General features: G+C 46.4%; 1 protein-coding gene across 2 annotated transcripts in view; it reads left to right on the forward strand.

Moving 5' to 3' along the window:
* The first annotated feature begins 1116 nt into the window (after positions 1-1116).
* Positions 1117-26185, forward strand: part of CERK (ceramide kinase) — a 218523-nt gene continuing 193454 nt past the window's right edge. Inside the window, exon 1 of one of the 2 annotated variants that reach the window (XM_069764981.1) lies at positions 1117-1432. In XM_069764981.1, coding sequence (XP_069621082.1) covers positions 1282-1432 — 151 coding nt within the window. In that variant the 5' untranslated portion in view covers positions 1117-1281. The remainder of the gene's footprint in view (positions 1433-26185) is intronic. The other variant, XM_069764982.1, reaches the window with a different exon arrangement.

Here is a 26185-nt window from a genome sequence, read left to right on the forward strand (position 1 = left end):
CAGAGACCCCGGAGCCGCCAGCTGTGCCCAGTCAGTACAGAGACCCCTGAGCCGCCAGCTGTGCCCAGTCAGTACAGAGACCCCGGAGCCGCCAGCTGTGCCCAGTCAGTGCAGAGACCCCGGAGCCGCCAGCTGTACCCAGTCAGTGCAGAGACCCCGGAGCCGCCAGCTGTGCCCAGTCAGTGCAGAGACCCCGGAGCCGCCAGCTGTGCCCAGTCAGTACACAGTCCCCGGAGCCGTCAGCTGTGCCCAGTCAGTACAGAGACCCCGGAGCCGCCAGCTGTGCCCAGTCAGTACAGAGACCCCGGAGCCGCCAGCTGTACCCAGTCAGTACACAGTCCCCGGAGCCGCCAGCTGTACCCAGTCAGTACAGAGACCCCGGAGCCGCCAGCTGTGCCCAGTCAGTACAGAGACCCCTGAGCCGCCAGCTGTGCCCAGTCAGTACAGAGACCCCGGAGCCGCCAGCTGTGCCCAGTCAGTGCAGAGACCCCGGAGCCGCCAGCTGTACCCAGTCAGTACAGAGACCCCGAAGCCGCCAGCTGTGCCCAGTCAGTACACAGTCCCCGGAGCCGCCAGCTGTGCCCAGTCAGTACACAGTCCCCGGAGCCGCCAGCTGTGCCCAGTCAGTACAGAGACCCCGGAGCCGCCAGCTGTACCCAGTCAGTACAGAGACCCCTGAGCCGCCAGCTGTGCCCAGTCAGTGCAGAGACCCCGGAGCCGCCAGCTGTGCCCAGTTAGTACACAGTCCCCGGAGCCGCCAGCTGTGCCCAGTCAGTACACAGTCCCCGGAGCCGCCAGCTGTACCCAGTCAGTACAGAGACCCCGGAGCCGCCAGCTGTACCCAGTCAGTACAGAGACCCCTGAGCCGCCAGCTGTGCCCAGTCAGTACAGAGACCCCGGAGCCGCCAGCTATACCCAGTCAGTGCAGAGACCCCGGAGCCGCCAGCTGTACCCAGTCAGTACAGAGACCCCTGAGCCGCCAGCTGTGCCCAGTCAGTACAGAGACCCCAGGGCCGCCAGCTATACCCAGTCAGTACAGAGACCCCGGAGCCGCCAGCTGTGTCAGCACGTCTCCCTCTCCGCTGCTCTAGTGTCTGCCATCCTGCAGCTCCTCCCAGACGCGGTTGATTTGCATACGTGTTGACGCGAGGGGCGGGGCCTCGGAAGCTCTTGGTGCAGACAATGGAAGTCCCGGACCGCTAGCTGGGAAGAATCCATGTGATCGGGCAGCGGGGGCGCCGCGGGTGCTGCCAGTGTGTACGGGCACCTGAAGCAGACGTCATGGAGCCCGTGCAGCCGCCCTCTCCCCCGGTGTTGTGCTCTGTGCTGTCCGTGAAGAGTCACAGCTGTGAGGTGACCCTGGACCCTGGCCGGTGGCTGCTGTCCTGGACAGAAGTCAGGCCCCGGCTGGAAGGACGCAGTGGCCGAGCTGGTGAGTGGCAGGTGCCCGGACTGGGGGGAGGGCTGTTACTGCACCACAGACAGCTGGTATCATATGGGCAATGTGTGCTGCAGAGTCTTCTGGTGTGTGCCAGGCTGGGCTGTGGGCAGAACGGGTAGCCTGTGCCCTCACCGCCCTGTATATGGGTGTAATTACAGACAACACATTGTGAAACCCGCCTGGCACCTGTGGCACCGATGTGCTGCTGCTATACACAACTTGCCAGAACTTTCTGTACTTTTCCATTTGTTTGTGATACCGGACCATTACCTCCTGGGAATGCTGGGCAGAAGTGGCCACAGCACTGTAGTGCGGCCTGACATATGGGTCTTGTGTGCATCAGCCTTTACCCTGCGTGCGACCCCTGTGGGTTCCCTCATCTCACCCCCCCTGCGTGCGACCCCTGTGGGTTCCCTCTTCTCACCCCCCCTGCATGCGACCCCTGTGGGTTCCCTCTCCCCCCCCGACAGCGTGCGACCCCTGTGTGTTCCCTCTTCTCACCCCCCCTGCGTGCGACCCCTGTGGGTTCCCTCTTCTCACCCCCCCTGCGTGCGACCCCTGTGGGTTCCCTCTCCCCCCCCCCCCCGACAGCGTGCGACCCATGTGGGTTCCCTCTTTCCCCCCCTCTGCATGCGACCCCTGTGGGTCCCCTCTTCTCTCCCCCCCTGCGTGCAGCCCCTGTGGGTTCTCTCTTTCCCCTGCGCGCGACCCCCTGTGGGTTCTTCTCCCCCCCATCGTGCGACCCATGTGGGTTCCCTTTTCCCCCCCCTCTAAATGCGACCCCTGTGGGTCCTCTCTTCTCTACCCCCGCATGCGACCCTTGTGGGTTCCCTCTTCTTCTCCCTGCGTGCGACCTCTGTGGATTCCCTCTTCTCCCCGCCGCGTGCGACCTCTGTGGGTTCCCTCTTGCCCCCCCGCATGCTACCCCTTTGAGTTCCCTCTTCTCTCCCGAAGCGTGTGACCCCTGTGGGTTCCCTCTTCTCCCCCCCCTGTGTGCGACCCCTGTGGGTTCCTTTTTCTCCCCCCTTGTGTGCGACCCCTATGGGTTCACTCTTCTCACCCCCCCCCGCGTGCGACTCCTATGGGTTCCTTACTCTTCTGCTTGCGACCCCTGTGGGTTACCTCCTCTTGCCCTTGTGCGTGCGACCCCCTGTGAGTTCTCTACCTCTCCCCACCCTGTATGCGACCCCTGTGGGTTCCCTCTTCTCACCCCCCTTGCATGCAATCCCTGTGGGTTCCCTCTTCCCCCCCTGCGTGCGACCCCCTGTGGGTTCTTCTCCCCCCCCTGTGTGCGACCCATGTGGGTTCCCTCTTTCCCCCCCCCTCTAAATGCGACCCCTGTGGATTCCCTCTTCTCACCCCCCCTGCGTGCGACTCCTATGGGTTCCTTACTCTTCTGCGTGCGACCCCTGTGGGTTACCTCCTCTTGCCCTTGTGCGTGTGACCCCCTGTGAGTTCTCCACCTCTCCCCACCCTGTATGCGACCCCTGTGGGTTCCCCCTTCTCCCGCCCTCCCCGCGTGCGACCCCTGTGGGTTCCCTCTTCTCACCCCCCTTGCATGCGACCCCTGTGGGTTCCCTCTCCCCCCCCCCTGCGTGCGACCCCCTGTGGGTTCCCTCTTTTCCCCCTCTGCATTCGACCTCTGTGGGTCCTCTCTTCTCTACCCCCGCGTGCGACCCTTGTGGGTTCCCTCTTCCCCCTCTGCATGCTACCTCTGTGGATTCCCTCTTCTCCCCGCCGCGTGCGACCTCTGCGGGTGCCCTCTTGCCCCCCCGCATGCTACCCCTTTGAGTTCCCTCTTCTCTCCCGAAGCGTGTGACCCCTGTGGGTTCCCTCTTCTCCCCCCCCCCGTGTGCGACCCCTGTGGGTTCCTTTTTCTCCCCCCCTGTGTGCGACCCCTATGGGTTCCCTCTCCTCACCCCCCCCCCCCCCCCCCGCTGCGTGCGACTCCTATGGGTTCCTTACTCTTCTGCGTGCGACCCCTGTGGGTTACCTCCTCTTGCCCTTGTGCGTGCGACCTTCTGTGAGTTCTTCTCCCCCCCAGCGTACGACCCATGTGGGTTCCCTCTTTCCCCCCCTCTGCATGCGACCCCTGTGGGTCCTCTCTTCTCTACCCCCGCGTGCGACCCTTGTGGGTTCCCTCTTCTTCCCCCTCTGCGTGCGACCTATCTGGATTCCCTCTTCTTCCCGCCGTGTGCGACCTCTGTGGGTTCCCTCTTCCCCCGCCCTCCCCGCGTGCGACCCGTGTGGGTTCCCTCTTCTCACCCCCCTTGCATGCAATCCCTGTGGGTTCACTCTTCCCCCCTGCGTGCGACCCCCTGTGGGTTCTTCTCCCCCCCAGCGTACGACCCATGTGGGTTCCCTCTTTCCCCCCTCTGCATGCTACCCCTTTGAGTTCCCTCTTCTCTCCCCCATCGTGTGACCCCTGTAGGTTCCCTCTTGTCCCCCCCCTGTGTGCGACCCCTGTGGGTTCCTTCTTCTCCCCCCAGTGTGCGACCCCTGTCTGTTCCCTCTTCTCACCCCCCCCGGCGTGCGACTCCAATGGATTCCTTACCCTTCTGCGTGCGACCCCTGTGGGTTACCTCTTCTTACCCTTGTGCTTGCGACCCCCTGTGAGTTCTCTCCCTCTCCCCACCCTGTATGCGACACCTGTGGGTTCCCTCTTCTCCCCCCTGTGTGTTCCCTCTTCTCACCCTCCTGCGTGCGTCCTCTGTGGATTCCCTCTTCTCACCCTTCCTGCATACGACCCCGTGTGTTCCCTCTTCTCCCCCCCCCCCCCACGTGCGACCCCTGTGTGTTCCCTCTTCACCCCCCGCGAGTAACTTCTAGGATTTCCTTCCCCTTCTGGGTGCGACCCCTGTAGGTTACCTCTTGTCCTTGTCCCCTTTGCGGGCGACTCATGCAGCCTCCTCCTTTTCTCCCCTGTGCATGACCAATGTGGCCCCCACCCCTCCGCCCACGTGCGAACCCTGTGGCCCCCTCTCTCCTCTTCCTCTCCTGCTTGTGGACACCTGGGATGTCTGATCAGTACAGGAGTCAGCCGTATAACTGGCCTGTTAATAACCATAATGCTGTCACTGCTTCTGGCTACGGCTCATAACACTGGCAGATGACTTCCATTATATCACACTGACATGTGTTTGGGGATTTTATTTGTTCCTATTAGTAGTTGGTTGGTTGTATATTGCTAATACTGTAAATACAGGTCCTTCTCAAAAAATTAGCATATAGTGTTAAATTTCATTATTTACCATAATGTAATGATTACAATTAAACTTTCATATATTATAGATTCATTATCCACCAACTGAAATTTGTCAGGTCTTTTATTGTTTTAATACTGATGATTTTGGCATACAACTCCTGATAACCCAAAAAACCTGTCTCAATAAATTAGCATATCAAGAAAAGGTTCTCTAAACGACCTATTACCCTAATCTTCTGAATCAACTAATTAACTCTAAACACATGCAAAAGATACCTGAGGCTTTTATGAACTCCCTGCCTGGTTCATTACTCAAAACCCCCATCATGGGTAAGACTAGCGACCTGACAGATGTCAAGAAGGCCATCATTGACACCCTCAAGCAAGAGGGTAAGACCCAGAAAGAAATTTCTCAACAAATAGGCTGTTCCCAGAGTGCTGCATCAAGGCACCTCAATGGTAAGTCTGTTGGAAGGAAACAATGTGGCAGAAAACGCTGTACAACGAGAAGAGGAGACCGGACCCTGAGGAAGATTGTGGAGAAGGACCGATTCCAGACCTTGGGGAACCTGAGGAAGCAGTGGACTGAGTCTGGTGTGGAAACATCCAGAGCCACCGTGCACAGGCGTGTGCAGGAAATGGGCTACAGGTGCCGCATTCCCCAGGTAAAGCCACTTTTGAACCATAAACAGCGGCAGAGGCGCCTGACCTGGGCTACAGAGAAGCAGCACTGGACTGTTGCTAAGTGGTCCCAAGTACTTTTTTCTGATGAAAGCAAATTTTGCATGTCATTCGGAAATCAAGGTGCCAGAGTCTGGAGGAAGACTGGGGAGAAGGAAATGCCAAAATGCCTGAAGTCCAGTGTCAAGTACCCACAGTCAGTGATGGTGTGGGGTGCCATGTCAGCTGCTGGTGTTGGTCCACTGTGTTTCATCAAGGGCAGGGTCAATGCAGCTAGCTATCAGGAGATTTTGGAGCACTTCATGCTTCCATCGGCTGAAATGCTTTATGGAGATGAAGATTTCATTTTTCAGCACGACCTGGCACCTGCTCACAGTGCCAAAACCACTGGTAAATGGTTTACTGACCATGGTATTACTGTGCTCAATTGGCCTGCCAACTCTCCTGACCTGAACCCCATAGAGAATCTGTGGGATATTGTGAAGAGAAAGTTGAGAGACGCAAGACCCAACACTCTGGATGAGCTTAAGGCCACTATTGAAGCATCCTGGGCCTCCATAACATCTCAGCAGTGTCACAGGCTGATTGCCTCCATGCCACGCCGCATTGAAGCAGTCATTTCTGCCAAAGGATTCCCGACCAAGTATTGAGTGCATAACTGAACATTATTATTTGTTGGTTTTTTTGTTTGTTATTAAAAAACACTTTTATTTGATTGGATGGGTGAAATATGCTAATTTATTGAGACAGGTTTTTTGGGTTATCAGGAGTTGTATGCCAAAATCATCAGTATTAAAACAATAAAAGACCTGACAAATTTCAGTTGGTGGATAATGAATCTATAATATATGAAAGTTTAATTGTAATCATTACATTATGGTAAATAATGAAATTTAACACTATATGCTAATTTTTTGAGAAGGACCTGTATGTCATAGCTTTGCCTTCTGCTCTAAGGGTATGTTTCCACGTGCAGTAAACACTGCGTGTTTGACGCTGCATATAGATGCAGCATCAAACACGCAGCGTCCAGATGTTACAGCATAGTGGAGGGGATTTAATGAAATCCCGTCTCCACTATGCGTGGTAACACGCATCCGGCGTCCCTGCGATTCTGTACATGCGGCGCGTCTTTTTAGATCGCAGCATGTCCGTTTACCTTGTGGCGACGCTGCGCCGCCGCAAGGTACAACACAGGGCCCTATGTGTGGGGTGCGATGATTCCAGATGTGTGCAATGAACACATCCGGCATTATCACGTCTCCAGAAGGGGGCGGAGCGAGTTCGCCGCTCCATCAAAAGCGCCAGCCATCCTGAACGTGGACACGTACTCCAAAGGGGTGGCCCGGGACATGGACGTTTCCTATTTTTACACTACTTTTATATGGAGCTATACATAAGGTCAGGTCATGTGACACCCCACAGATCAGCTGTTACTAGTGCTGCCACCAGCCAAGGTGTAAACAGCCTGCAAAGCCGACTCCAACCTGTCACTCTTTACAGTGGCTTTCCTGCTGATCGGTAGTACCGAGTGGCGGTGTTCCAATCTGTTCAGTGTTTGCATTGCATTTCTGTTTGGGACTGTCCTGTAGAATTGAAAAATATTTAGAATTGAGAGTCCTCAGTGGTTGATACCTTAGGCTATGTGCACACGTTGCGGTTTTTACCGCGGAACCGCAGCGATTTTGCAGTTTCCATTGCGTTTACAGTAAACATGTAAACCTATGGAAACCGCAATCCGCTGTGCACATGCTGCGGGAAAAACCGCGCAGAAACGCAGCGGTTTACAATCCGCAGCATGTCACTTCTTTTGTGCAGAATCGCAGCGATTCTGCACACATAGAAATGCATTGATCCGCTTACTTCCCGCATGGCGCTATGCCCACCATGCGGGAAGTAAGCGGATCATGTGCGATTGCTACCCGGGGTGGAGGAGAGGACTCTCCTCCAGGCCCTGGGAACCATATTTGTGTAAAAAAAAAAAAAAGAATTAACCCCTTTACCCCCAAGGGTGGTTTGCACGTTAATGACCGGGCCAATTTTTACAATTCTGACCATTGTCCCTTTATGAGGTTATAACTCTGGAACGCTTCAACGGATCCCAGTGATTCTGACATTGTTTTCTCGTGACATATTGTACTTCTTGATAGTGGTAAAAATTCTTTGATAGTACCTGTGTTTATTTGTGAAAAAAACGGAAATTTGGCGAAAATTATGAAAATTTCACAATTTTTCAACTTTCCCACATGTCTACTTGACATCAGCACAATTTTGGAACCAAATTTTTTTTTTGTTAGGGAGTTATAAGGGTTAAAATTGACCAGCAATTTCTCATTTTTTTTTAGGGACCACATCTCATTTGAAGTCATTTTGAGGGGTCTATATGATAGAAAATACTCAAGTGTGACACCATTCTAAAAACTGCACCCCTCAAGGTGCTCAAAACCATATTAAAGAAGTTTATTAACCCTTCTGGTGCTTCACATGAATTTTTGGAATGTTTAAATAAAAATGAACATTTAACTTTTTTTCACAAAAAATTTACTTCAGCTCCAATTTGTTTTATTTTACCAAGGGTAACAGGAGAAAATGGACCCCAAATGTTGTTGTACAATTTGTCCTGAGTACAACGATGCCCCATATGTGGGGGTAAACCACTGTTTGGGCGCATGGGAGAGCTCGGAAGGGAAGGAGCGCCGTTTGACTTTTCAATGCAAAATTGACAGCAATCGAGATGGGACGCCATGTTGCGTTTGGAGAGCCCCTGATGTGCCTAAACATTGAAACCCCCCACAAGTGACACCATTTTGGAAAGTAGACCCCCTACGGAACTTATCTAGAGGTGTGGTGAGCACTTTGACCCACCAAGTGCTTCACAGAAGTTTATAATGCAGAGCCGTAAAAATAAAACAATTTTTTCCCACAAAAATTATTTTTTAGCCCCCAGTTTTGTATTTTCCCGAGGGTAACAAGAGAAATTGGACCCCAAAATTTGTTGTCCAATTTGTCCTGAGTGCGCTGATACCACATATGTGGGGGGGAACCACTGTTTGGGCGCATGGGAGGGCTCGGAAGGGAAGGAGCTCCATTTGGAATGCAGACTTAGATGGAATGGTCTGCAGGTGTCACATTGCGTTTGCAGAGTCCCTAATGTACCTAAACAGTAGAAACCCCCCACAAGTGACACCATTTTGGAAACTAGACCCCCTAAGGAACTAATCTAGATGTGTTGTGAGAACTTTGAACCCCCAAGTGTTTCACTACAGTTTATAACGCAGAGCCGTGAAAATAAAAAATTTTTTTGTTTTCCCACAAAAATTATTTTTTAGCCCCCAGTTTTGTATTTTCCCAAGGGTAACAGGAGAAATTGGACCCCAAAAGTTGTTGTCCTATTTGTCCTGAGTACGCTGATACTGCATATGTTGGGGTAAACCCCTGTTTGGGCACACGGGAGAGCTCGGAAGGGAAGAAGCACTGTTTTACTTTTTCAACGCAGAATTGGCTGGAATTGAGATCGGACGCCATGTCGCGTTTGGAGAGCCCCTGATGTGCCTAAACAGTGGAAACCCCCCAATTATAACTGAAACCCTAATTCAAACACACCCCTAACCCTAATCCCAACAGTAACCCTAACCACACCTCTAACCCTGACACACCCCTAACCCTAATCCCAACCCTATTCCCAACTGTAAATGTAGTCTAAACCCTAACCGTAACTTTAGCCCTAACTGTAGCCTTAGCCCTAGCCCTAACCCTAGCGCTAACCCTAGTGCTAACCCTAGCCCTAATGGGAAAATTGAAATAAATATATTTTTTAAATTTTTCCCTAACTAAGGGGTTGATGACGGGGGTTCGATTTACTTTTATAGCGGGTTTTTGAGCGGATTTTTATGATTGGCAGCCGTCACACACTGAGAGACGCTTTTTATTGCAAAAAATATTTTTTGCGTTACCACATTTTGAGAGCTATAATTTTTCCATATTTTGGTCCACAGAGTCATGTGAGGTCTTGTTTTTTGCGGGATGAGTTGACGTTTTTATTGGTAACATTTTCGGGCACGTGACATTTTTTGATCGCTTTTTATTCCGATTTTTGTGAGGCAGAATGACTAAAAACCAGCTATTCATGAATTTCTTTTGGGGGAGGCGTTTATACCGTTCCGCGTTTGGTAAAATAGATGAAGCAGTTTTATTCTTCGGGTCAGTACGATTACAGCGATACCTCATTTATATCATTTTTTTTTGTTTTGGCGCTTTTATACGATAAAAACTATTTTATAGAAAAAATAATTATTTTTGCATCACTTTATTCTCAGGACTATAACTTTTTTATTTTTTTGCTGATGATGCTGAATGGCGGCTCGCTTTTTGCACGACAAGATGACGCTTTCAGCGGTACCATGGTTATTTCTATCTGTCTTTTTGATCGCGTGTTATTCCACTTTTTGTTCGGCGGTATGATAATAAAGCGTTGTTTTATGCCTCGTTTTTTTTTTTTTTTTTCTTACGGTGTTTACTGAAGGGGTTAACTAGTGGGCCAGTTTTATAGGGGCCGTTACGGACGCGGCGATACTAAATATGTGTACTTTTATTGTTTTTTTTAATTTAGATAAAGAAATGTATTTATGGGAATAATATATATATATTTTTTCATTATTTAGGAATATATAAATATTTTTTTTACACATTACGTGTGCACATAGCCTTAATGGCTAACTGAAAAGATGGTAACAAATTGCAAGCTTTCGAGACTACACAGGTCTCTTCAACCACTGAGGACTTTCAATTCTAAATATTTTTCTATCTACTGGCTAATACGGTACCAAGATATATTTCTTTCCTGTATCCTGTAGAATTGGTAAGATTTTGTCACTAACTGGCATCATTTCAATGTTTTTGATGTCACGGTCTATGGAGTAGTTATAAATATTAAGGTGATATATATGAACAGTAGATAAATAGAAAGACATTCCCCCTCCCCCCTCTTGCTTTGTATTGTTACTTGTTTGTTCGTCTTTCTATGAGTCATCTGACTATTTTTATATATTTTTCGTATTAATAAAGGACATTTTTAGTCTTAAAGGGAACCTGTCACTCCCAAATTCGGAGATGAGCTAAGCCCACCGGCATCAGGGGCTTATCTACAGCATTCTGTAATGCTGTAGATTAGCCTCGGATGTAACCTGAAAGATGAGAAAAAGAGGTTAGATTATACTCACCCAGGGGGGGTCCCGCTGCGGTTTGGTCCAATGGGTGTCGCGGTCCGGTCCTGGGCCTTACCTTCCTCCCTCCCTGCTCCAGGCCCGGATCCAAGATGGCCGCGGATCCGGGTCCTGCAGGGAGGGAGGTGTCTTCACAGAGCCTGCTCAGAGCAGGCACTGTGAAGCCTTCAGTACTGCATGTCAGATCAGTGATCTGACAGAGTGCTGTGCAAACTGTCAGATCACTGATCTGTGATGTTCCCCTGGGACAAAGTAAAAAAGTAAAAAAAAAAATTTCCAAATGTGTAAAAAAAAAAAATAAAAAAAAATATTCCTAAATAATGAAAAAAAAAAAAAATATTATTCCCATAAATACATTTCTTCATCTAAATAAAAAAACAAAAACAAAAGTACACATATTTAGTATCGTCGCGTCCGTAACGACCCGACCTATAAAACTGGCCCACTAGTTAACCCCTTCAGTAAACACCGTAAGAAAAAAAAAAAAAAAACACGAGGCAAAAAACAACGCTTTATTATCATACCGCCGAACAAAAAGTAGAATAACACGCGATCAAAAAGACAGATATAACTAACCATGGTATCGCTGAAAACGTCATCTTGTCCCACAAAAAACGAGCCGCCATACAGCATCATCAGCAAAAAAATAAAAAAGTTATAGTCCTCAGAATAAAGCGATGCAAAAATAGTTATTTTTTCTGTAAAATAGTTTTTATCGTATAAAAGCGCCAAAACATAAAAAAATGATATAAATGAGGTGTCGCTGTAATCGTACTGACCCGAAAAATAAAACTGATTTATCAATTTTCCCAAACGCGGAACGGTATGAACGCCTCCCCCAAAAGAAATTCATGAATAGCTGGTTTTTGGTCATTCTTCCTCACAAAAATCGGAATAAAAAGCGATCAAAAAATGTCATGTGCCCAAAAATGTTACCAATAAAAACGTCAACTCGTCTTGCAAAAAACAAGACCTCACATGACTCTGTGGACCAAAATATGAAAAAAATTATAGCTCTCAAAATGTGGCAACGCAAAAAATATTTTTTGCAATAAAAAGCGTCTTTCAGTGTGTGACGGCTGCCAATCATAAAAATCCGCTAAAAAACTCGCTATAAAAGTAAATCAAACCCCCCTTCATCACCCCCTTAGTTATGGAAAAATAAAAAAATGTATTTATTTCCATTTTCCCATTAGGGTTAGGATTAGGGCTAGGGTTAGGGATGGGGCTACAGTTAGGGTTGGGGCTAAACTTAGGGTTAGGGTTTAGATTACATTTACAGTTGGGAATAGGGCTAGGGCTAGGGTTAGGGCTAGGGTTAGGGCTAGGGTTAGGGCTAGGGTTAGGGCTAGGTTTAGGGCTAGGGTTATGGTTAGGGCTAGGGTTAGGGTTGGGGCTAAAGTTAGGGTTGGGGCTAAAGTTAGGGTTAGGGTTTAGATTACATTTACAGTTGGGAATAGGGTTGGGATTAGGGTTAGGGGTGTGTCAGGGTTAGAGGTGTGGTTAGGGTTACCGTTGGAATTAGGGTTAGGGGTGTGTTTGGATTAGGGTTTCAGTTATAATTGGAGGGTTTCCAAACATGACATGGCGTCCGATCTCAATTCCAGCCAATTCTGCGTTGAAAAAGTAAAACAGTGCTCCTTCCCCTCCGAGCTCTCCCGTGTGCCCAAACAGGGGTTTACCCCAACATATGCAGTATCAGCGTACTCAGGACAAATAGGACAACAACTTTTGTGGTCCAATTTCTCCTGTTACCCTTGGGAAAATACAAAACTGGGGGCTAAAAAATAATTTTTGTGGGAAAACAAAAAGATTTTTTATTTTCACGGCTCTGCGTTATAAACTGTAGTGAAACACTTGGGGGTTCAAAGTTCTCACAACACATCTAGATTAGTTCCTTAGGGGCTCTAGTTTCCAAAATGGTGTCACTTGTGGGGGGTTTCTACTGTTTAGGTACATTAGGGGCTCTGCAAACGCAATGTGACGCCTGCAGACCATTCCATCTAAGCCTGCATTCCAAATGGCGCTCCTTCCCTTCTGAGCCCTCCCATGCGCCCAAATGGTGGTTCCCCTGCCACATATGGGGTATCAGCGTACTCAGGACAAATTGGACAACAACTTTTGGGGTCCAATTTCTCCTGTTACCCTAGGGAAAATACAAAACTGGGGGCTAAAAAATAATTTTTGTGGGAAAAAACTTTTGTTTTATTTTTATGGCTCTGCATTATAAACTTCTGTGAAGCCCTTGGTGGGTCAAAGTGCTCACCACACCTCTAGATAAGTTCCTTAGGGGGTCTACTTTCCAAAATGGTGTCACTTGTGGGGGGTTTCAATGTTTAGGCACATCAGTGGCTCTCCAAACGCAACATGGCGTCCCATCTCAATTCCTGTCAATTTTGCATTGAAAAGTCAAACGGCGCTCCTTCCTTTCCGAGCTCTCCCATGCGCCCAAACAGTGGTTTACTGCCACATATGGGGTAACAGCGTACTCAGGACAAATTGCACGACAACTTTTGAGGTCCAATTTCTTCTCTTACCCTTGGAAAAATAAAAAATTGGGGGCAAAAATATAATTTTTGTGAAAAAATATGATTTTTTATTTTTACGGTTCTGCATTATAAACTTCTGTGGAGCACTTGGTGGGTCAAAGTGCTCACCACACCTCTAGATAAGTTCCTTAGGGGGTCTACTTTCCAAAATGGTGTCACTTGTGGGGGGTTTCAATGTTTAGGCACATCAGTGGCTCTCCAAACGCAAAATGGCGTCCCATCTCAATTCCTGTCAATTTTGCATTGAAAAGTCAAACGGCGCTCCTTCCCTTCCGAGCTCTCCCATGTGCCCAAACAGTGGTTTACTGTCACATATGGGGTATCAGCGTACTCAGGACAAATTGGACAACAACTTTTGGGGTTCATTTTCTCCTGTTACCCTTGGTAAAATAAAACAAATTGGAGCTGAAGTAAATTTTTTGTGAAAAAAAGTTAAATGTTCATTTTTATTTAAACATTCCAAAAATTCCTATTAAACACCTGAAGGGTTAATAAACTTCTTGAATGTGGTTTTGAGCACCTTGAGGGGTGCAGTTTTTAGAATGGTGTCGCACTTGGGTATTTTCTATCATTTAAACCCCTCAAAATGAGTTCAAATGAGATGTGGTCCCTAAAAAAGAAATGGTGTTGTAAAAATGAGAAATTGCTGGTCAACTTTTAACCCTTATAACTCCCTAACAAAAAAAAAAATTTTGTAACAAAATTATGCTGATGTAAAGTAGACATGTGGGAAATGTTATTTATTAAGTATTTTGTGTGACATATCTCTGTGATTTAATTGCATAAAAATTCAAAGTTTGAAAATTGCGAAATTTTCATAATTTTTGCCAAATTTCCGTTTTTTTCACAAATAAACGCAGGTACTATCAAATAAATTTTACCACTATCATGAAGTACAATATGTCACGAGAAAACAATGTCAGAATCACTGGGATCCGTTGAAGCGTTCCAGAGTTATAACCTCATAAAGGGACAGTGGTCAGAATTGTAAAAATTGGCCTGGTCATTGACGTGCAAACCACCCTTGGGGTTAAGGGGATAATACACTCCTCAGTCCTCCATATAGTATAATACACTCCTCAGTCCTCCATATAGTATAATACACTCCTCAGTCCTCCATATAGTATAATACACTCCTCAGTCCTCCATATAGTATATTACACTCCTCAGTCCTCCATATAGTATAATACACTCCTCAGTCCTCCATATAGTATAATACACTCCTCAGTCCTCCATATACAGGTCCTTCTCAAAAAATTAGCATATAGTGTTAAATTTCATTATTTACCATAATGTAATGATTACAATTAAACTTTCATATATTATAGATTCAATATCCACCAACTGAAATTTGTCAGGTCTTTTGTTGTTTTAATACTGATGATTTTGGCATACAACTCCTGATAACCCAAAAAACCTGTCTCAATAAATTAGCATATCAAGAAAAGGTTCTCTAAACGACCTATTACCCTAATCTTCTGAATCAACTAATTAACTCTAAACACATGCAAAAGATACCTGAGGCTTTTATAAACTCCCTGCCTGGTTCATTACTCAAAACCCCCATCATGGGTAAGACTAGCGACCTGACAGATGTCAAGAAGGCCATCATTGACACCCTCAAGCAAGAGGGTAAGACCCAGAAAGAAATTTCTCAACAAATAGGCTGTTCCCAGAGTGCTGTATCAAGGCACCTCAATGGTAAGTCTGTTGGAAGGAAACAATGTGGCAGAAAACGCTGTACAACGAGAAGAGGAGACCGGACCCTGAGGAAGATTGTGGAGAAGGACCGATTCCAGACCTTGGGGAACCTGAGGAAGCAGTGGACTGAGTCTGGTGTGGAAACATCCAGAGCCACTGTGCACAGGCGTGTGCAGGAAATGGGCTACAGGTGCCGCATTCCCCAGGTAAAGCCACTTTTGAGCTACAGAGAAGCAGCACTGGACTGTTGCTAAGTGGTCCCAAGTACTTTTTTCTGATGAAAGCAAATTTTGCATGTCATTCGGAAATCAAGGTGCCAGAGTCTGGAGGAAGACTGGGGAGAAGGAAATGCCAAAATGCCTGAAGTCCAGTGTCAAGTACCCACAGTCAGTGATGGTGTGGGGTGCCATGTCAGCTGCTGGTGTTGGTCCACTGTGTTTCATCAAGGGCAGGGTCAATGCAGCTAGCTATCAGGAGATTTTGGAGCACTTCATGCTTCCATCGGCTGAAATGCTTTATGGAGATGAAGATTTCATTTTTCAGCACGACCTGGCACCTGCTCACAGTGCCAAAACCACTGGTAAATGGTTTACTGACCATGGTATTACTGTGCTCAATTGGCCTGCCAACTCTCCTGACCTGAACCCCATAGAGAATCTGTGGGATATTGTGAAGAGAAAGTTGAGAGACGCAAGACCCAACACTCTGGATGAGCTTAAGGCCGCTATTGAAGCATCCTGGGCCTCCATAACATCTCAGCAGTGTCACAGGCTGATTGCCTCCATGCCACGCCGCATTGAAGCAGTCATTTCTGCCAAAGGATTCCCGACCAAGTATTGAGTGCATAACTGAACATTATTATTTGTTGGTTTTTTTGTTTGTTATTAAAAAACACTTTTATTTGATTGGATGGGTGAAATATGCTAATTTATTGAGACAGGTTTTTTGGGTTATCAGGAGTTGTATGCCAAAATCATCAGTATTAAAACAATAAAAGACCTGACAAATTTCAGTTGGTGGATAATGAATCTATAATATATGAAAGTTTAATTGTAATCATTACATTATGGTAAATAATGAAATTTAACACTATATGCTAATTTTTTGAGAAGGACCTGTAGTATAATACACTCCTCAGTCCTCCATATAGTATAATACACTCCTCAGTCCTCCATATAGTATAATACACTCCTCAGTCCTCCATATAGTATAATACACTCCTCAGTCCTCCATATAGTATAATACACTCCTCAGTCCTCCATATAGTATAATACACTCCTCAGTCCTCCATATAGTATAATACACTCCTCAGTCCTCCATATAGTATAATACACTCCTCAGTCCTCCATATAGTATAATATACTCCTCAGTCCTCCATATAGTACAATACACTCCTCAGTCCTCCATATAGTATAATACACTCCTCAGTCCTCCATATAGTATAATACACTCCTCAGTCCTCCATATAGTATAATACACTCCTCAGTCCTCCATATAGTATAATACACTCCTCAGTCCTCCATATAGTATAATACACTCCTCAGTCCTCCATATAGTATAATACACTCCTCAGTCCTCCATATAGTATAATACACTCCTCAGTCCTCCATATAGTATAATACACTCCTCAGTCCTCCATATAGTATAATACACTCCTCAGTCCTCCATATAGTATAATACACTCCTCAGTCCTCCATATAGTATAATGCACTCCTCATAGTGCTCCATATAGTATAATGCACCAACATAGTCATCCATATAGTATAATGCACCAACATAGTCATCCATGTAGTACAGTTCACTTCCCATAGTATAATGCACCCCATAGTTCTTCATATAGTATAATGTATTCCCCATAGTCCTCCATACAGTATAATGCAGCCCACATATAGTATAATGCAGCCACCCCACAGTATATATTGTAGCCGCTAGTACAATGTAACCCCCCAGAGAATATAATGCAGCCCCCTCATATAGTATAATGCAGCCCCTGCATATATAATATATGGTAGCCCCCTCATAAAGCATAATGCAGCCCCCCATAGAATATAATGTAGTCTCTCCATAGAATACAATGCAGCCCTCCTCATATAGTATAATACAGTTCCCCATAGAATATAATGTAGCCCCCTCATAGAGTATGATGCAATCACCCCTCATAGAATATAATAAATTTAATACATAGACTACTTTTAATATAGAATATAATACAGCCTACCTCCCCATAGAATATAATGTAGCCCCATAAGAGTATGATGCAATCCTACCTCATAGAATGTAATACAGCCCCCCATAGAATGTAATACAGCCCACCATAGAATGTAATACAGCCTCCCATAGAATGTAATACAGCCCCCACAGAATATAATACAACCCACAATAGAATGTAATACAGCCCCCCATAGAATGTAATACAGCTCCCCATAGAATATAATACAGCCCCCCATAGAATATAATACAGCCCCCATAAAATGTAATAAAGCCCCCCATAGATTATAATACAACCCCCATAAAATGTAATACAGCCCCCATTGATTATAATAGAGCCCCCATAGAATGTAATACAGCCCCATAGAATGTAATACAGCCCCTATAGAATATAATACAGCCCTCCATAGAATGTAATACAGCCCCCATAGAATGTAATACAGCCCCCCATACAATGTAATGCAGCCTCCCCATACAATGTAATGCAGCCTCCCCTTAGAATGTAATACAGCCCCCCTTAGAATGTAATACAGCCCCCCATAGAATGTAATACAGCCCCCCAAAGAATATAATACAGCCCCCCATAGAATGTAATACAGCCCCCATAGAATGTAATACAGCCCCCCCATAGAATGTAATACAGCCTCCCCATAGATTGTAATACAGCCCCCCATAGATTGTAATACAGCCCCCCCATAGAATGTAATACAGCCCCCCATAGATTATAATACAACCCCCATAGAATGTAATACAGCCCCCCCCATAGAATGTAATACAGCCCCCATCTATATACTTAATTGTCTAAGGGGTACTTCCGTCTGTCCTTCTGTCACGGTTATTCGTTCGCTGATTGGTCTCGGCAGGTGCCTGTCATGGCTGTCGCGACCAATCAGCGATGGCCACAGTCCGATTAGTCACTCCCCTACTCCCCTGCACTCACTGCCCGGCACCAGCTCCAGAATCCCCTCCACTCACCGCTCACACAGGGTTAATGGCAGCGGTAACGGCCCGCGGTGTAACGCCCTCCGTTACCGCTGCTATTAACCCTGTGTGTCCCCAACTATTTACTATTGATGCTGCCTATGCAGCATCAATAGTAAAAATATGTCATGTTAAAAATACTAAAAAAATCAAAAAACCTGCTATACTCACCCTCCGCCGCCTTTCTCGCTCCTCTCCACGCTCCCGGGACCGCTCCACTGCCAGCGGCAGCTTCCGCTCCCGTCCCAGGGCTGGTGTGCGACAAGGACCTGCCGTGACGTCACGGTCATGTGACCGCGACGTCATCATAGGTCCTACTCACACCAGCTCTGGGACGGGACCGCAAGCTGTCGCTGGCAATGGAGCGGTCCCGGGAGCGTGGAGAGGAGCGAGAAAGGCGGCGGAGGGTAAGTATAGCAGGACTTCAACGGGCTATAGGTGAGTATATGTTTTTTTTTGTTTTAAGTCAATATACTACGTGGCTCTGTGCAGGGCAATATACTACGTGACTGGGCAATATACTACTTGGCTCTGCTATATACTATGTGGCTGGGCAATATACCGTACTACGTGGGCTGTGCTATATACTGTACTATGTGGCTGGGCAATACGTGACTGGGCAATATACTACGTAGCTGGGCAATATACTACGTGGCTGGGCAATATACTACGTGGCTGGGCAATATACTACGTGGCTGGGCAATATACTACGTGGCTGGGCAATATACTACGTGGCTGGGCAATATACTACGTGGCTGGGCAATATACTACGTGGCTGGGCAATATACTACGTGGCTGGGCAATATACTATGTGGCTGGGCAATATGCTATGTGGCTGGGCAATATACTACGTGGACACGCATATTCTAGAATACCCGATGCGTTAGAATCGGGCCACCATCTAATATATATATAGTCTAAGGGGTACTTCCGTCTGTCTGTCTGCAACTTCCGTAACGGAAATCCTGCATCGCTGATTGGTCTCGCCAGCTGCCTGTCATGGCTGCCGCGACCAATCCGCGACGGGCACTGTCCGATTAGTCCCTCCCTACTCCCGTGCAGTCAGGGCCCGGCGCCCGCATACTCCCCTCCGGTCACCGCTCAAACAGGGTTAATGCCAGCGGTGACGGACCGTGTTATGCCGCGGGTAACGCACTCCGCTACTGCTGCTATTAACCCTGTGTGTCCCCAACTTTTTACTATTGCTGCTTCCTATGCAGCATCAAGAGTAAAAACATGTAATGTTAAAAATAATAAAAAAAACAAAAAACCTGCTATACTCACCATCCGTAGTCCGCCGAGCCGCGCGCGGCCTGCCGCCATCTTCCGTTCCCGGCGATGCATTGCGGAATTACCCAGAAGACTTAGCGGTCTGGCGAGACCGCTAAGTCATCTGGATAATTTCGCAATGCATCCTGGGAACGGAAGATGGCAGCAGCCGCGCGCATCGCCAGCGTTCGCTGGATTGGATCCCGGCGGGTGAGTATATACCGGTAACTATTTTTTTTTTTTAATTATTTTTTTTAACAGGGATATGGTGCCCACACTGCTATATACTACGTGGGCTGTGTAATATACCGTGTGGCTGCTATATACTACCTGGCCAGTGTTAGATGCTATGTGGGCTGTGTTATATACTGCATGGGTTGTGTTATATATTACGTGGCCAGTGTCCTATACTGCGTGGGCTGTGTAATATACCACGTGGCTGCTATATACGACCTGGCCAGTGTTATATACTGCGTGGGCTGTGCTATATATTACATGGGCAGTGTTATATACTGCGTGGTCTGTGTTATATATTATGTGCCCAGTGTTATATACTGCGTGGCTGCTATATTCTGCGTGGCCTGTGTTATATAGTACGTGGGCTGTGTTATATACTAAAGAGAGGAAAAAAAAGGTAAAACCAGCTCACCTGCTAGGCATGTGCTGTGGGGAAGCTCGGATACCGTGCAGTCATCACGTAAATAGTAGAACAGAACAGGAAAAAGAACACACTGTTCGAAACGCGTAGCCTGCTGCTACTCACTCTCTTGTTCACCATGTTTTTGGACTTTGCATTTTACTCTCAATAAATTGGACTATTTTTGGAAGCTGGATTTTTTTCCTGTTTGTGTTATATACTGTTTGGGCTGTGTTATATACTGCGTGGCCACTGTTATATATTGCGTGGCCTGTATTAACGCATCGGGTATTCTACAATATGTATGTATGTTTATATATATAGCAGCCACATAGTATATAGCACAGGCCACGTAGCATTTGTCTGCTATATACTACATGGCTCCTATATACTATGTGGCCTGAGCTATATACTATGTGGCTGCTATATACACATACATACATACATACATACATACATATTCTAGAATACCCGATGCGTTAGAATCGGGCCACCATCTAGTAGATTATAATACAGCCCCCCATATAATGTAATACAGTCCACCATAGAATTTAATACAGCCCCCCCAATAGCCCCACAGTCCAGTTATCACTCATTGATATATAAAAAAAAAAAACCATACAATCCTCACCTACTCAAGACTCGCGCTGCTCCTTGCTCCGGTCTCAGCGGCCGCAGTCCGGCACACAGCAGGTACGCGGTGATATGACGTCATCGCGCACCCGCAGAGTCAGATCGCAGAATGATGGGTGAGGGAGCGTCAGCAGACGCTCTCTCCTCCATCATTGCATTCAACTGTACCGGCGTCTGTGACTGAATGCGGCGGCGCTGGCAGGGGGGGAGGAGCCGGTGCTGGCGGGGGGTGGGGGGAGGGAGCCGGTGCTGGCGGGGGGGGGAGGGGGAGTCGGCCCAGTGGCAGAGCGTGCAACCCATCAACCAACCCACAACTGGCATCGGCTCTTCTGGCATTAGCCAGAAGTGCCTAATGGCCGGTCCGGCCCTGGTTGTGTTTAATCCAGTATAGACTAATGCTAATCGTATCTGACTGGTGGGCGGAGAGGTAATAATCATGATCTTAGTAGTGGAAACCCCCTTTAAGTCCTCTTTCAGTACAGCTGCATCAATGACATCCATTATTTCTTGCCTGTTTTAGCATCTTGTGCAGTAAATACAGCTGTCAGTGGTTGGCTGTAGCAGTAATGTGAATGATGGATGTGATGACATTACTGCAGGAGTGTGGGGCACTTGAGCCCCAGGGTTGTTTAATAAGTGAGTAATGTTTTTATTTTTATTTTCTAATTTTATATCATTTCCTGTTTTTAAAGGGAATCTGACAGCTGATACATACTGCCCATGGATCCCGGGCAGTATGTATCATGCATTGATTGTTTGATTTCAGTCATATCTGTTTATCTCTGAATTGCGCTGGTGTGTCAGAGAAAGGCATAGTTTAAGGCCATGTGCACACGATGCGGATTTGCTGCGGATCCGCAGTGGATTTTTCCGCACAGAAACACTGCAGATCCGCACTGTGATGTACAGTACAGTGTAAATCAATGGGATAAAAAAATAGCTGTGCAGATGGTCAGGAAAAATCAGTGCGGAATTGCTGCGGATTTCAAAGAAGTGCATGTTACTACTTTTGTGCGGATCTGCAGCGGATCTGCACCGCTCCATGTTAAAAATCCGCAGTGGCAAAAACCGCATCAATTCCGCATAAAAACCGCGGCAAATCCGCTGCTGCGGATTCTGCCAGGAGATGCAGATTTTGTGCAGAAAATTCTGCACCTCTTTTCCTACGTGTGCACATAGCTTAAGGACTTATACTTATTTGCGAGAAAAATGGACGAGTTCAATCTGATAAAAAATCTGATTGCACTCGACCCAATGTTATTCAATAGGTGACATCTCATTTGCGATTTTTTTCTCAGCCGAAATCGGACTGAGAACAAAGTCGCAGCATGCTGAGATTTGCTGCGAGTCTGGGACGAGACTCGCCAATGCAAGTCAATGGGTGCGAGAAAAAAAACGCACGGAATACGGACCATCCGTATTCCGTCCGTTTTTTTTACAGGTACCTTACCATTCTGTGGCATAGAACACTGTAAATGGTCCAGTAAATGATTGTAGAAAAATAGTTGCAGAGAAAAAAAACGCATTGCATATGGATGTCATACGGATTTAAAACGGATGGTGCGATTGAAAATCGCATTGAACTCGCATGACAGTCGCATAGTTTGCATCCAATTTTTTCGGTCCAGATTACGGACCGTTTTTTTCCTCGCAAATGAGTAGGAGCCCTTATAGCCAGGCATTGAGCCGCATGAAAGACTAGTCGGACAGGTGGGTCCCTGGCAACTTCTTCTCGCCTGCTCCCCTTCATTGATAGGCCTCCCTCTATGCTCCCATGCTGTATGTAGACCTCTCGATAAAGGCCAGAGGGTGGGGAGAAGCTGCCAGGAAACCGCATTTCAGACTAGTATCTTGTGTGGTTCGGTCACCGGAGGCTATTATATTATGTTTCTCTCTGAAACACCGCAGCATTTCGGGTGGCGCCATCTTGGAGGAGGAAATACCGTATATACTCCAGTAACATAGTAACATAGTAACATAGTAACATAGTTAGTAAGGCCGAAAAAAGACATTTGTCCATCCAGTTCAGCCTATATTCCATCATAATAAATACCCAGATCTACGTCCTTCTACAGAACCTAATAATTGTATGATACAATATTGTTCTGCTCCAGGAAGACATCCAGGCCTCTCTTGAACCCCTCGACTGAGTTCGCCATCACCACCTCCTCAGGCAAGCAATTCCAGATTCTCACTGCCCTAACAGTAAAGAATCCTCTTCTATGTTGGTGGAAAAACCTTCTCTCCTCCAGACGCAAAGAATGCCCCCTTGTGCCCGTCACCTTCCTTGGTATAAACAGATCCTCAGCGAGATATTTGTATTGTCCCCTTATATACTTATACATGGTTATTAGATCGCCCCTCAGTCGTCTTTTTTCTAGACTAAATAATCCTAATTTCGCTAATCTATCTGGGTATTGTAGTTCTCCCATCCCCTTTATTAATTTTGTTGCCCTCCTTTGTACTCTCTCTAGTTCCATTATATCCTTCCTGAGCACCGGTGCCCAAAACTGGACACAGTACTCCATGTGCGGTCTAACTAGGGATTTGTACAGAGGCAGTATAATGCTCTCATCATGTGTATCCAGACCTCTTTTAATGCACCCCATGATCCTGTTTGCCTTGGCAGCTGCTGCCTGGCACTGGCTGCTCCAGGTAAGTTTATCATTAACTAGGATCCCCAAGTCCTTCTCCCTGTCAGATTTACCCAGTGGTTTCCCGTTCAGTGTGTAATGGTGATATTGATTCCCTCTTCCCATGTGTATAACCTTACATTTATCATTGTTAAACCTCATCTGCCACCTTTTAGCCCAAGTTTCCAACTTATCCAGATCCATCTGTAGCAGAATACTATCTTCTCTTGTATTAACTGCTTTACATAGTTTTGTATCATCTGCAAATATCGATATTTTACTGTGTAAACCTTCTACCAGATCATTAATGAATATGTTGAAGAGAACAGGTCCCAATACTGACCCCTGCGGTACCCCACTGGTCACAGCGACCCAGTTAGAGACTATACCATTTATAACCACCCTCTGCTTTCTATCACTAAGCCAGTTACTAACCCATTTACACACATTTTCCCCCAGACCAAGCATTCTCATTTTGTGTACCAACCTCTTGTGCGGCACGGTATCAAACGCTTTGGAAAAATCGAGATATACCACGTCCAATGACTCACCGTGGTCCAGTCTATAGCTTACCTCTTCATAAAAACTGATTAGATTGGTTTGACAGGAGCGATTTCTCATAAACCCATGCTGATATGGAGTTAAACAGTTATTCTCATTGAGATAATCCAGAATAACATCCCTCAGAAACCCTTCAAATATTTTACCAACAATAGAGGTTAGACTTACTGGCCTATAATTTCCAGGTTCACTTTTAGAGCCCTTTTTGAATATTGGCACCACATTTGCTATGCGCCAGTCCTGCGGAACAGACCCTGTCGCTATAGAGTCACTAAAAATAAGAAATAATGGTTTATCTATTACATTACTTAGTTCTCTTAGTACTCGTGGGTGTATGCCATCCGGACCCGGAGATTTATCTATTTTAATCTTATTTAGCCGGTTTCGCACCTCTTCTTGGGTTAGATTGGTGACCCTTAATATAGGGTTTTCATTGTTTCTTGGGATTTCACCTAGCATTTCATTTTCCACCGTGAATACCGTGGAGAAGAAGGTGTTTAATATGTTAGCTTTTTCCTCGTCATTTACAACCATTCTTTCCTCACTATTTTTTAAGGGGCCTACATTTTCAGTTTTTATTCTTTTACTATTGATATAGTTGAAGAACAGTTTGGGATTAGTTTTACTCTCCTTAGCAATGTGCTTCTCTGTTTCCTTTTTGGCAGCTTTAATTAGTTTTTTAGATAAAGTATTTTTCTCCCTATAGTTTTTTAGAGCTTCAATGATGCCATCCTGCTTTAGTAGTGCAAATGCTTTCTTTTTACTGTTAATTGCCTGTCTTACTTCTTTGTTTAGCCACATTGGGTTTTTCCTATTTCTAGTCCTTTTATTCCCACAAGGTATAAACCGCTTACACTGCCTATTTAGGATGTTCTTAAACATTTCCCATTTATTATCTGTATTCTCATTTCTGAGGATATTGTCCCAGTCTACCAGATTAAGGGCATCTCTAAGCTGGTCAAACTTTGCCTTCCTAAAGTTCAGTGTTTTTGTGACTCCCTGACAAGTCCCCCTAGTGAAAGACAGGTGAAACTGTACAATATTGTGGTCGCTATTTCCTAGATGCCCAACCACCTGCAGATTTGTTATTCTGTCAGGTCTATTAGATAGTATTAGGTCTAAAAGTGCTGCTCCTCTGGTTGGATTCTGCACCAATTGTGAAAGATAATTTTTCTTGGTTATTAGCAGAAACCTGTTGCCTTTATGGGTTTCACAGGTTTCTGTTTCCCAGTTAATATCCGAGTATAAGCCGAGATTTTCAGCCCACTTTTTTGGGCTGAAATTAACCCTCTTGGCTTATACTCGAGTCATACCCTGGGGTCTGCAGTGTAGGAGGAGCGGAGCTGTGTAATAATTCTCACCTGCTCCTGGCGCGGTCCCTGCACGTCTGTTCCCCGGCAGCTTCTTCCTGTAGTGAGCGGTCACGTGGTACCGCTCATTACAGTAATGAATATGGACCCGACTCCACTCCCATAGGGGTGTAGCCGCATATTCATTACAGTGATGAGCGGTACCATGTGACCGCTCACAACAAGAAGAAGCTGCCAGCGTCGGGGAACAGACGTGCAGGGACCGCGCCAGGAGCAGGTGAGTATAACGCAGTGTGCGATATTCACCTGGTCCCCGCTCCACCGTCAGCGCCGCTGCGTCTTCCGCGTCCTTTACAGTGACTCTCTGGTCAGAGGGTGCAATGACGCGATTAGTGCGCACCTCCCTCTTCCTGAACGTCGGTGCAGAAGATGGGGACAACACAGCGGTGGATCGGGAAAGGTGAGTATAGCAAGTGCCGGGGGACTGAGAGGTGAGTATGTCATTTTTTATTTTTTTTAATCGCGGCAACAGCATATGGGGCATCTTATGGGGCCATGTGCAGCATTATATGGGGCAAATGTCTGTATGGAGCATCCTATGGGACCATGTGTAGCATTATATGGGGCAATTATCTGTATGGAGCATCTTATGGGGCCATGTGCAGCATTATATGGGGCAAATATTTGTATGGGACCATGTGCAGCATTATATGGTTCAAATATCTGTATGGAGCATTATATGGGGCACATATCTGTATGGGCCATGTGCAGCATTATATGGGGCAAATATCTGTATGGAGCATCATATGGGGTCATAATCCGCATTTGTGCAGCATTGTATGGGGTATATTTTAATATGGAGCATCTTAAGGAGCCCATCATAAACTGTATGGAGCATTATATGGGGCGTATTTTGTATGGAGCATCTTATTGGGACATCATAAACTTTATGGAGCATTATATGGGGCTCCTGATTCAATATGGATATTCAAAAACACTTAAACTACTGATGTCTCAATTAATTTAACTTTTATTGGTATCTATTTTTATTTTTGAAATTTACCAATAGCTGCTGCATTTTCCACCCTAGGCTTATACTCGAGTCATTAAAGGGAACCTGTCACCCCCATAATCGATGGTGAGGTAAGCTCACC

This window comes from Ranitomeya imitator, chromosome 4 (genome assembly GCF_032444005.1).
Source record: "Ranitomeya imitator isolate aRanImi1 chromosome 4, aRanImi1.pri, whole genome shotgun sequence".
Classification (NCBI taxonomy): domain Eukaryota; kingdom Metazoa; phylum Chordata; class Amphibia; order Anura; family Dendrobatidae; genus Ranitomeya; species Ranitomeya imitator.